The sequence below is a fragment of the Panthera leo genome, chromosome A3, assembly GCF_018350215.1.
Source record: "Panthera leo isolate Ple1 chromosome A3, P.leo_Ple1_pat1.1, whole genome shotgun sequence".
Classification (NCBI taxonomy): domain Eukaryota; kingdom Metazoa; phylum Chordata; class Mammalia; order Carnivora; family Felidae; genus Panthera; species Panthera leo.
This window is the reverse complement of record NC_056681.1, coordinates 116,355,726-116,368,073: the sequence shown is the minus strand read 5'-3', so window position 1 is coordinate 116,368,073 and position 12,348 is coordinate 116,355,726. Positions and strand designations below refer to the sequence as shown.

General features: G+C 46.8%; 1 protein-coding gene across 1 annotated transcript in view; it reads right to left on the bottom strand.

Annotated features, from left to right (window-relative positions):
• The window catches only part of ALK (ALK receptor tyrosine kinase), a 668,845-nt gene that overhangs the window by 121,188 nt on the left and 535,309 nt on the right, over positions 1-12,348 (bottom strand). The window contains exon 6 of the mRNA XM_042933341.1: positions 4,395-4,526. Coding sequence (XP_042789275.1) covers positions 4,395-4,526 — 132 coding nt within the window. The remainder of the gene's footprint in view (positions 1-4,394; positions 4,527-12,348) is intronic.

Below are 12,348 nucleotides of genomic sequence, written 5' to 3'. Positions count from 1 at the left end.
ATGTGTTATACATTTCCATGAAAATATAGAGTCATGGGAAAAAATGCTAGAAGAAATACATCATCATATTATGGTTATCTCTGAATGTCTGAGAGGGAGGATTACAGGCAGTAGTTATTTTCTCCTGTGTACTTTTCTAGTTTTTCCAAATATTTTACAAACAACGTGTTTTATTTTACAATAAAGAAATAAACTTTGAGAAATTGCTTTTGCCTGTCAGGAAGAGAATCCCCACCAAACAGATGAGATTATTGGTTACGTGAAGGGGAAGGGAGTCAATGACCTATCAGGGGACAAAGTGGAGACACCTGACCCTTTTCTGGGGCATGCCACACCACTGAAGCCGTTGTTTGACACACAGGGAACCTTCAACACACCCTTTTATGGGTTCCAGTGTTCCAGGATATCTCACTTGGATCAGCAATGCTTAACTGGAAAGCAGGAAGGAGGATGGCATGTGTTTGTGGTTTGAAGGATGTGGTGTGAATGGACACATTCATGAGTGGATGCAGAAGGGCAAGGCACTGCCACCTCCATGTCAGGTCTCCCACTTATCCTGGCTTGAAATGTTGCTCAAGGTTGAGTGTAATAATCTGAATGAAGCTGTGTGTGGACTTCCTTCTGGAGCAAGTGTGGGGAGTTGAGGCTGGGGTTGATGGCATACAACCTACTCCCCCCACTCCCCCCAAATTCCAGCCATGGCAGGGCATAGTTGACTGCATTGGCTAGAGATTCATGACCCTCATGCAGGTTCCTTAGAACTGGACATTCCCAGCAAGGCTTGGGTGACCAGCTTCCCAGAGAAGACATTCTAACAGGTTCCAGACTACCTGGTAAGGATGAGGTCCTAAATGCATCACAAACATCAAGACATCAGTGGGTGTCATGTTCCAAGTCATATTACAGCGAGGAAATAGGCCCAGAGGGTGAAGATAAATGATCTGAGGCCCCCTCTCCCCCACTTAGAAATGTGGTGGCAGAGCCCTGGACCTTCCCTTTTTCCCTTCCTCCTTTTTTTCCTGGGTAGCTACGTAGCTAGTGTTGGGCTTGCATAATCAACCACTGGAAACTCAGATAACAAATGAGTCTGGCTTGCAGTGGTTCACGCTGGCTAACAGCTTCATGGACTTTAGCTTCCTCATCTCTAAGAAGGGTACAGTAGCATCTCATAGGATCGTTCTGAGGACGAAATAAATTCATACATGAAAAGTATCTGGCACCCAGTAAATGCTCAATAAGTGTTCATCTCCTCCTCCTCCTCCTCCTCCTCCTCCTTCTTCTTCATCTTCTTCATCTTCATGGGGATGTTTTCTAGAATCAACACTGGTCAATGTGATGGGGAAAACTGCAAAAACGCCAGACAAAATGGGACACACCAGAAAGGAAAGAATATTTGCTAAGAGTACTGCCAAGATCAGAGTGGCAAAAAGATCGAAATAACCCTCCTTCTGAATTGAACTTCTCTTCCTAGCAACTGATTTCTGTAGCAAAGAACTCAGTAGGGGTTTCTCCAGGGTGGAACTGTCATTCTGAGAGCTGGTCAGAGCAGCTTTTCAAGTGTGGCTGGAAAGGTCTCTGGGCCTCAGGAACCTGCCCTCCATTCTGGAGCCAGGCTGTCCTCAAGCTTGGAGTTGGCCTTGGAAATCCATTAACAGCAGCCCTAGAATGGTAAGAGAATGCCCTGAGCCTACAGTAATGGGCTGGATCCCACAGACTCATCACTCTAATCATGGCTCTGTTCCTGACATGCTGTGTGACCCTGAACAAATCAATTACCTTCTCTGTGCTTTCATTTTCCCATTGTAAACCAGGGCATGGCTGGCCTGACCTGTGTCCCAGCTGGGAAGTGGGAATCAAAAAACTTTAAAAAGGCAAAAGCAAAATCACACAGCTCAGATGCACTGCTGGAAACACTGCAGAGACCAGTAACTAGAGAGACACACGCAGACCCCTGTCCAGGACAACATGGGTGGGCTGGCTTCATTTTGGTCCACATGTCGAGTGAGAGCTTTGTGAAGAAAGGCCAGGAACAGTGTGGGATAAACAAAGGGCTTACCTGTAAGTCTTTACTGAGTTTTATCTAAACAATCACAATTCCATCATTATTGGAAAACTTCACTGGGAAGTTTTATCTAAAAAGGAAGTTTTTCAAATTGAAAAATGGATTTTCTTTATTGCTTCATTTAAAAGAGAATAAATAAAACCTTTTCTCCCCCAAGGGAAAACCTGTCCTGCAGATGATATGGGGGATACTGTTAACTTTTTAAAGCTATTTTGCAGGCCACAATGTCTTAGGGCCAGTGCATCTGAGGGGCGAGGCATTTGCTCCTGTGTCTGGGCCCCAGAGTACCCCAGGCACGCATGTGCCACATCCTTTCCCTACTGCAACTCTGTGGCTTCGGTCCTTTCCCCTGTGCTGGATTTTCAGCAATCTAAAGACAGGTGCCTGTTATTCATCCCTGCTGTGGGCTCTAGTACATTTTGTAGCTCACAATATATGTGTTTGATAAGTGTTTGTGCTTTCCCTGGCATAAATGTAAAAACCTCTCGAGTGTATACTTGTAACCAGGCAGCTGCCGAGAACACCGGATTCGGGTGGAATGAGCACTGGGCTGGGAGTCTAACTCTGCCCCCAGCTATCAGTGAAATCTCAGCAGTTCGTTTTGGTCCATGGAAACCAAGTGTCCTGACTCATTTAGTCATTTGAATCAACAAATAGTGACCACCTATGCTGTGCCAGGAGATACTGGTATGGGGAAGAGAAACAGATCCAATCTGCCCATGGTGAGGGAGAGAGATGTGGAAACCACCTCCAGGAAATGGAATAGGTACACACCCACTAGCATGGCAGAAATGAAAAGACAGATTGTAATAAGTGTCGATGAGGATGTAGAGAAATTAGAAACTTTATACATTACTGGCGGAATGTCACATGGTGTAGCTACCTTGGAAAACAGCCTGGAAGTTCTTTTAAATGTTAAATACAGGGGTACCCAAGTGGTTCAGTCAGCTAAGCGTCTGACTCTTGATTTCGGCTCAGGTCATGACCTCATGATTCGTTGAGTTCAAGCCTTGCACTGGGCTCTGGGCTGACAGTGCAGAGCCTGCTTGGGATATTGTCTCTCTCTCTCTCTCTCCCTCCCCTACTCTCTCTCTCTCTCTCAAAATAAATAAATAAACTTAAAAAAATGTTAAATACAGAGTTGACCCCGCAATTTACTCCTAGGCATGTACCCAAGAGGAAAGAAAACATCGGTCTATATAAAAATTTGTACAGGAATGTTCAAAGCAGCATAATTCACAACAGCCAGAAAGTAGAAACAACCAAAATACCCATCAACCGATGAATAGATGAACAAAATGTGCTAATAGACATACAATGAAATAGTACTTGGCAGTAAAAAGGAATGAGATCCTTACACGACACAACAAGAATGGGCCTTGAAAACATTATGCCAAGTGAAAGAAGTTATCACAAAGAATACATATTGTATGATTCCATTTATATGAAATGCCCAGAATAGGCAAATCTGTAGAAACAGAAAGTAGATTAGGGGTTGCTTAGGGCTAACGGCCCCTGGGGGGGGGAGTAGGGGAGGGGAGATTGGAGGGAAATGAGGAAAGATTGCTAGGGGTTACCTTTGAAGTGATAAAAATGTTCTAAAATTAGATTGTGGTGATGGTTGCACAGCCTTGGGACTATACCAAAAACCACTTATGTGTCCAATTGAAGTGGGTGAGTTGTATGGTATATGAATTGTATTTCTAAAAAGCTGTTAATAAAAAAGAATGGACATGCAGTGGATGGATGGATACACCAATGGAGGGAGTCGAGAGGAAAAGCCAGCTGTATTTGTTGGCGTGGTACTTGTGGGAGGCATTAGAGGAGGCTTCCCAGAAGGACTGACTCTGGAGGTGACCCAAGGAGGAAGGGGCACTCTGGCCAGGGGTACCGCACGAGCAAAGCCATGGAGGTGTGCTGGAGTGGGGAAGGGGTCTGATCCAGCAGGCGCTGAGGCACACGGAAGACCAGGAGGATTGGAGGGCTAGGTGGGTGGTGGAAGATAAGGCCTGAAAAGGGAGGGGAGTCTGGGCACAGGGGGCTCATGTTCCTGAGTTAGGCTTTATCCTGCACACCTTCTCTGTGCCACTAGGATGCTGACAGCATGAGCTACACGATCTTGTTTGGTTCTTAAATTCTGTGCTCCTGTTTCTAGATGCAGATCTTAGCTCTGTCTCTTTGAGACTGTGTAGCTTTTGGAAGTCGTCACTGACGGCACACAGGTAGCACTGGGTGTAAGGGAGGGTGTCTAAGTTCTCGTGCCCGAGGTGATGGGGGCAGGGGGGTGTAGGTGCGGGCTGGGGTGGGGTGGGGGGCAGCCCCATATACTCACTGCACAGCTGGCCCTCGTCTTCTCCCTGGGTGCAGTCCCGGTGGAAGTCGCAGGCCTGCCCGAGCTGGAGGACTGTCCCATTCCAGCAGGTGAAGGAACTCTGCAAGGCCATCTTGGAGCCCGGGGATGTTCCTGGAGAGCACACAGAGACACATGCCCCTGATCAGTTCGGGTGGCGCTGTGGGAAGGCTCAGGGACAGCATCACTCTGCCCTGCCTTTCACATCCCAAGGTCTGGCTGACACGCCCGATCTGGCTACACGCAGGGCCAACCAACACCAGGAGGCCAAGAGGAAGGCAAAGCCCTAACACCCTGTCCTAAACCCCCACTTTCTAGTGATGGTGAATAGCAGAGTGGGCCTAGGTAGGTCCACATCCCCCCAGCACTCTGGGGTCCTCCACCCCTGGCTTCAGTGTGCCAGGTGGAGAGCCTGTAGTCTCATCTGCACACATACAGCTATACCCACGAGGTCAGGTTTGGGGCATATCTGGTCCAGTGTATCTCCCACAGTTCTTGACTGGAGTGGTTCTAGAAACATACAGCACTTTCTGTTGTTGGACCAGCTGTGTGATGCTGAACCTATCTCTCCTCTGTCTGGCCTTCTGTCTCCCCATCTATAAAAGGAGGGATTTTGATGATATTTCTAAGGTCCATTCTGAAATTTTTATATAAATCATAAATCTCATATAAATCATATTATCCAGTGGCAGAAGAGAGAAGGAGCCATTTATAATGAACCTGTTAGCAGCTATTTGTTTCTGTGTCAAGAACAATGGGTTATAATAATGAATTAACCTGTGACCCCAGAGAACCAGGCTTAAGTTGGCCTGGACCGGCCTGCCCTGCTAAATGGGGAACTTTACCTGGAGACCGCTGAGCAAGGGCCTGGCTTGTTTTTCTGAGTGTGCCTCCTGCCAGGGAGCTCTTGGTTTGGGGGGATGGGGGCAGCCTTTGGCTCCCGTGGAGATGAGCAGGCAGGGCCCACCCGGGCCGACCCCCCAAGTCCAGTGGCCTTGCACTCTGTCCTCTTTTCTAGCTCCTTCCGCATGGCAGCTGGTGCCTCAGCAGTCTTCCCACCCCCATCCCACCCGCCTCAATGCTCAGCTGGGTGGGGGTGAGGGTGACCAGGATTCCCACTTGGCTGGGTTCCACAGCCTCTCTGAGCTTCATATACGGGGGGGGGGGGGGGATGTTTCTCCAACCCTGGTTGTGAGTGTAGACTCCCCTTTGTTAAATTTCATTTCAGTGCAACCTCCCAGCTGATTGTGATGTGGTACTCTCCAGGTTAGCTCATCGTTAATATCTAAAATTCCGGAGCGCCTGGGTGGCTCAGTCGGTTAAGCGTCCGACTTCGGCTCAGGTCATGATCTCACGGTTCGTGGGTTCGAGCCCTGCGTCGGGCTCTGTGCTGACAGCTCAGAGCCTGGAGCCTGTTTCAGATTCTGTGTCTCCCTCTCTCTCTGCCCCTCCCCCACTTGCACTCTGTCTCTCTCTGTCTCAAAAATAAATAAACATTAAAAAAAATATCTAAAATTCCATGATTTTCTGGTTCATTTCAGTTGCAACTGAAACTTACATCAAGTCCAGCCTGTTTACATCTAGAATCATCTCTGTACTGACTCAGCACATCTGGCTCTGTGAAGAAGCTAGGTATGTCTTCACAGTACCCATTTCCTAAGTGGGAAAACTGAGTCAGGGCAGCTGAGTGACTTCCCTAAAGCTGGTAAGTGGGGTGCGGACGCAGCCTGTCAGACTGCAAAGCTGCTCTCTCCATCTCATAGGCCAGTCAAGGCTTAATTTGTCAGTGGTTGGCACATGGCTACCAACATTCTCAGATGGGCCTCCAGCCTGGCTTGGTGTTCTGTGTAACTGTGGGCATGGAAAACACAGGCCCTGCTTCCTTCAGGGGATCACATCCAAACTTTTTTCCCTGCTCTGCAAGGTCCTCTGTGCTGGGGGCCCCAATTTCCTTTCCTGTCTCACTTCTCACTGTCTCTCTGCACAAACCTGTGCTCGAGCCTCATTTGATATTCGTTCCATGCAACGTGGCCCTAGAGCATGTGTGTGTGGTCCCATCTTCTTCATTAAGTTGTTTGAGCATCTGTGTGCTGTCCCCCCTCCAGCCCTAGCCAGTGCCTGGCCCCTGCGAGGATTCGTGAAAACCATGCACATTAGGTTACCCTGCCTGCAGTAAGCTGAAAAATGACACGCCCCCCCCCCCCATAGTCATATCCTAATCCCCCCAAACCTGGAATATGTTCCTTTATGTGGTAAAATGGGGATTAAGTTAAGGTTCTCTAGATGGGGAAATTATCCGGATTATCCAGGTATGATCACAAGGGGTCTTAAAAGGAAGCGGCAAGAAAGTCAAAGAAAGAAGCAAAAGATGTCATCATGGAAGCGAGTCTGGAGAAGCGTGAAGAATGGGTCACATGCCAGGGAAGGCAGGCGGCTTCCAGAAGCAGGAAAAGGCGAGACAACCTATTCTTCCTGAGAGAATCCAGAAGGAGCTGGCACTGCCACTAAGCTGATGTTAGCCCAGTGAAACTGATGTCAGACTTCTGCCCATAGAGAATAAAAGGGTGTTATTTTAATGTGGTGGTTTGTTACAGCAGCCACAGGAAGCTAATACCCACTGGCTTTAATACTCCAGCTCCAGTCACTGGCTAAGTCAGCTGAGGCCCAGCATGCATGGCTTTAGATCAACTCCTCTGTTCCATAGCTTGTTTTGTGACCTGTGGTTCTCTGGACTAGACATTCTCTGCCTTTCCCCCCCACACAGGAGAAACGCCCCCACTATCCATCCCTGCGCCACAAGACAGCCTAAGACAATGTGTCCACCAAATCCCTTACTAATTCCAACCGCAGGGGCTGTGCAATGGAAAGTCTCCCCACCCCAGTTCCCAAAACTCAACAGTGGGATCAAAATAAAAAGGGAATGACAGGAGACACAATGCTCATTTTCAAAGGTAAGGTGCCAAATTCATTTTATAGCCTTAATTCTGCGTATGAATTTTCCACTTGTCAGGCTTGTCATCTTGGAAGCTGAGAAACACAGTGCTTCTAGGAGACTGGTGCTGGTCCCCAGAAAGTGCAGTCTCTCTCTCCCCTGGCAGACCTGGAGGAGGGGTGTCCTCCCTGAAGCTTTGACTGGAGGGGATTTTGCTGGGGGTGGCTGTGGACTTTGTCCCAGGAAACAAGAGCACATAGCAAGGCACCTGCCATCATATGTGGCATACCTGCTTCCTGCTAAGGACAGCACCGGGCACTTGACCTGCCTGTGCACTAACCTTACAGCTGCTGGGACAGGGCAGCTCTGTTGTTTCCATTTCATAGGGGGTAGTTCCCAGTTAAGTGAAGGTGAGGCGTGGTGGCCGGCAAATGGCCTCCAGCTGGGTGCTACTCCTGAAAGCAGACCGGTGTGTCCACTGTAGCTGGTGGGCCCCGCCTGCTGGTGACATGCCTGTCCACTCTGCCCCTCCTTCAGGGCAAAGACTTTTTAGGATGACAGGAAAAATTCTTCGTCTTCGCTTGTTGATTTCTAGTTTCCCAAACATTTTCTTCTTATGCCCTATATGTGACCATTAAATAATTAGGACCTTATTACCCTCACTCTCAGAACTACCACAGGAAACATAAGCAAAATTAAAAAAAAAAACAAAAAACGTATGGAGCAAATGAAAATTGTGTCATGTTTTATTCCCACCTTATGATTAGGCCTTGCTTTTCGTTGTGTGTTTTCATGAACACACGCATGTTTCACATGCCAGTTACTTGTCAATCCCTGAATAGGTCTCATACTTTCTTTTACATTCCTTCATTCAAAAAACATATGCCTATTGTTTAGAGTTTGAAACCAGGGTAAAAATAAACAAAAACAATGCTCAGAATTCCACTACCCAGATGCCATCATTTTTAACATCTTGTTTTTGGCCTATGCTTTCAAAGTGCATATAGTTGTGTCATACGTATACATGTCTTAAGACAATGAGGGTTAGATCACAAGCTTTTCTCAGGGTTTAAAAATTCCCCATAAGAAGACTTTTTAATGACTACAGTCCTGTGTGATATGTACCATCATTTATTTAAACGTTATTCAATGACTGGATTGTTAGACTGTTTATAATAACACTTTGAAGAATATCTTTGAGCATAAACCTTTGCCCGCATTTCAGATTATTTTCATAGGATAGATTCCCAGAAGTGGAATTACTGAATCAAAGAGTATAAACATTTTAAAGGCCCTTGATACATATTGCCAAATTGCTTTCTAGAAGTTAATCCAATTTACACTCTCACCAGCTGTGTTCACACACGCACGCCCCTCTTACTATATCCTGGCCAACCCTGAATATTAGCATGGCTTTTATTTTTAACTCAAAGTATTTCCCTGCTGTTTTATTTGTATTTCTTTGATAGTTAGTGAGCTGGATATTATTCCACATGTTACTAGCTTTATTTTACTCTCAGTGGACTTGCTCACTTCCTTTTGCCAATTTATCTGTTAGGTTCTTTATGTTTTCCTGTTGAAGTGTAAGAGATTTTTTTTTTTAAGTTTATTTATTTTGAGAGACAGAGAGCTTGAGCAAGGGAAGGGCAGAAAGAGAGGGATAGAGAGAATCCCAAGTAGGTTCTGCACTGTCAGTGCAGAGCCTGATGTGGGGCTTGAACTTACAAACCACAAGATCGTAACCTGAGCAAAATGAAGAGACACTTAACCGACTGAGCCACTAAGGTGCCCCAATGTGTATGAGACTATTATTTTTTTATTAAAAGTATTTTTTAACGTTTATTCATTTTTTGATAGAGACAGAGTGTGAGTGGGGGAGGGGCAGAGAGAGAGAGGGAGACACAGAATCCGAAGCAGACTCCAGGCTCCGAACTGACAGCACAGAGCCCGACGTGGGGCTTGAACCCACAGACTGTGAGATCATGACCTGAGCTGAAGTCGGACGCTTAACCGACTGAGCCACCCAGGCGCCCCTGTGTGAGATTATTAATAAGGATGTGAAACAATTGGTTATATGTTTGACAATTTTCCCCCAGTATTCCGTGTGTATTTTTGCTCTGTTTATAATGCACCTTGATATGCAGGAGTTGTAAACTTGGACATAATCCAGAACTATCCGTATCTTCCTTGGTGGTTGCTTCTTTGCCTTTTAGGCTTCCAGGCTTTCTTCCACATGGTAGGCAGTGAGTGGGTCACCCTTGGTAGTCTTTGGGTTGTCCTGCCGTTGCTAAGGCTGCCCTGGCATCTGGGAACATCTTCTGCCAACTCACCATCTTTCAGCAATGGGGATCTAGATATTCCTGGCTCATGTGTGACACTTTCATGGATTGTCCCCTTCTCCCCCTTCCATGAACTGTCCTTTCACTTGGGCTTCTATGGCACACCACTTCTTGCTTGAACATGGAGGACATTCTTTTTTTTAAAATTTTATTAAGTTTATTTATTCATTTATGTTGAGAGAGAGAGAGGAAGAGGGAGAACAGAGAGGGAGAGAGAGATAGAGAATCCCAGTTAGGCTCTGCACCATCAGCACAGAGCTGGATGCAGAGCTTGAACCCACAAACTGTGAGATCATGACCTGAGCTGAAATAAGAGTTGGATGGATGCTTAACTGACTGAGAAACCCAGGTGCCCCTGAATGTGGCTGGCATTCTGCCTGATGTGATACCTAGCTGTTTGTATGCCTGTCTTTCTCAGCAAACTGTAAGTGACTTGAAGGGAAGTCTTATCTACATGAGTTCCCAACAGTGCCCTCTACAGAGATCTTCCCATCCCAAAGTTTGGAAGTTGAACTGAAACTATGTATTTTCTGGGGCAGGTATTACTATGTTCATTTTATAGTTGACAATATGAAGATTCCAAGTGCTTGCATGGCTTGCCAAGAGATTGGAAACCTTGTTTTCTATCCTTTGTACTGGGGACACCCCCCTGGGCGATGGGTGTCATCAGGAGCAGTGACAGGTAGTTCAGAAGGACAGGAAGTCAATATCCCTCCCCTTCGAACATAAGCCTCCACAAAGGAGGGGTCCAGTAGCTGGAAGGGAGTTCTGCTTCCACCCTCTAGATGCCCCCGAGTTTATCCCCAGGAACTCTCTGCTGCACAGCTGCAGCCAAGAGAACTGTCTGCTTCAGCCCTGCTTCTATCGACTCCTCCAATCTCCCTCCCCTGGCTGGAGGCTTCCAGGCTCCCTGATAGCTTCCTCCTCTGTACCATGGGGAACTTTATGCCTATGAGAGATTCAATTAGATGGGCGCCTGGTACTCTGATCTCTACTGCCAGCCCAAACTCAAAACTAATGAGGCGCAACAGGAAACAACCGCTCTGTCTTCCCAAGTTCTTTTCTTTATGGGGCCCATAAATTCCAAGGAGGAAAGTACCCTTGGTGAATGGTTTTAATCAAGGGCCCGAGTTTCCTAACAGCATCCCCTCTGTGGCTGTGAAATGGTTGTTCCAACTTGTGGAGTAGGTAGCCCGAGGGCCTGGATGGTCACAGCCTGCTCCAGAGCAGTAAGGAAGGAGCTTCCTGATGGCACTTCATGACCGCTTCCGGCCACGGTGTCAGTGATTCCTGGGAACCACTGAAACACCAATGTCGTAATCACAGAAAGATTATGGAGAGCTGAGATCAAGTCACTCTGGGGAGAGTTGGTGCTTAAGGATTTTTGATTAATAAGGGTCTTCTTTTCTGGGAATGTATTTATTACCTTTGGAAAGGCAGTTCTTTCCAGAATGACATCAAAGGCACTGGAGGTAGTAAATTGTCTACCATTCCCTACCCTTCTATAGCATTTTAACAACTTGCCATGTGCTTTCCTAATCCTTCTTTGTTTGAACCTCATAAACAACTGGCAGAACATTTATTATTATCCCCATCTGATTAATCAAAAGAATGAGGATTTGAGAGATTAAACAATGTAGAGAGAAATTCTTTTTAATCAGTAAGGTACAACAAAATTCAGCTGGTTACTTGCTAGGTGCTTTGCCTGAGGTCTCACAGCTAGTAAATCACAGGGGAAGTGCCCAGAACTGGGTCACACGATCCCAGGTGGAATCACTCTCCAAGGACTCAGATTCCATTACCTTCTGGAGCAGCTCCCTAACTGCCCATGGGAGTCACTTGGGAAGTTAGAAATACTGTTGATGTTCAGGCCCCATCTGAATCAGTGAAATCAGTCTCTCTGGAGGAGGGTCCCTTGGCCCCGGTGATTTTAGAAGCTTCCCGGGTGATTCTCAAAGGCATAGGGTTGAGAACCACTACCTTGGAAGGCTGGAGGATCTGCCCCTGAGCATCTGCGTGTCTCAGGTGGATCCTTTACCTCCATGGTTCTCCAGCGCCCCCTTGGTACAGTGAGAGTGTAACTTCAAATCCAACCTCCAAGACCCCTTCCATATTTGACATCCTGATTCTGGGGTTCTAGCAATGGTTGTTGGCGGCTCTCTGGCAAAGGTTGATTTGATATAGTTGGTGCCATCTTTATCAATGTTCACCACTTAATGCCTCTCCCCTGAAGCCTGATGCCCTGCTGGGTAGGCATCTTTACTGAGCCACTCACTTGCCCAGCAATCTTCCCTTGGTTGCCTCATGTTGGCTTTTCCTGTCTCAGTCATCTGTCACCTGCACCCTGGAACATCTCTCCTGAATCAGCAAACAGAATGCCACGTTTGCCCATTTATCTCCTCTGTGGATGTAGTAGAAACAAGTTCAGATTTGCACGAGAGACATGTGTGCCCCAGGTCAGGTACATGAGTTCATCTTCTGCACCATGGGGGACTTAGTGAGTTCGCTCCCTGGGAATGACTCCTTTTCCCTAATTGTGCATTCAGAACAGACACCCATACATGCTCACCTCCTTCAGTTACGTCTTGGAGATTTGATGCCGTGGACACAACTCTCCTAACTCAAATTTCTTTTTTAAATGAATGTCAAATTTTAGGGCGCTTAA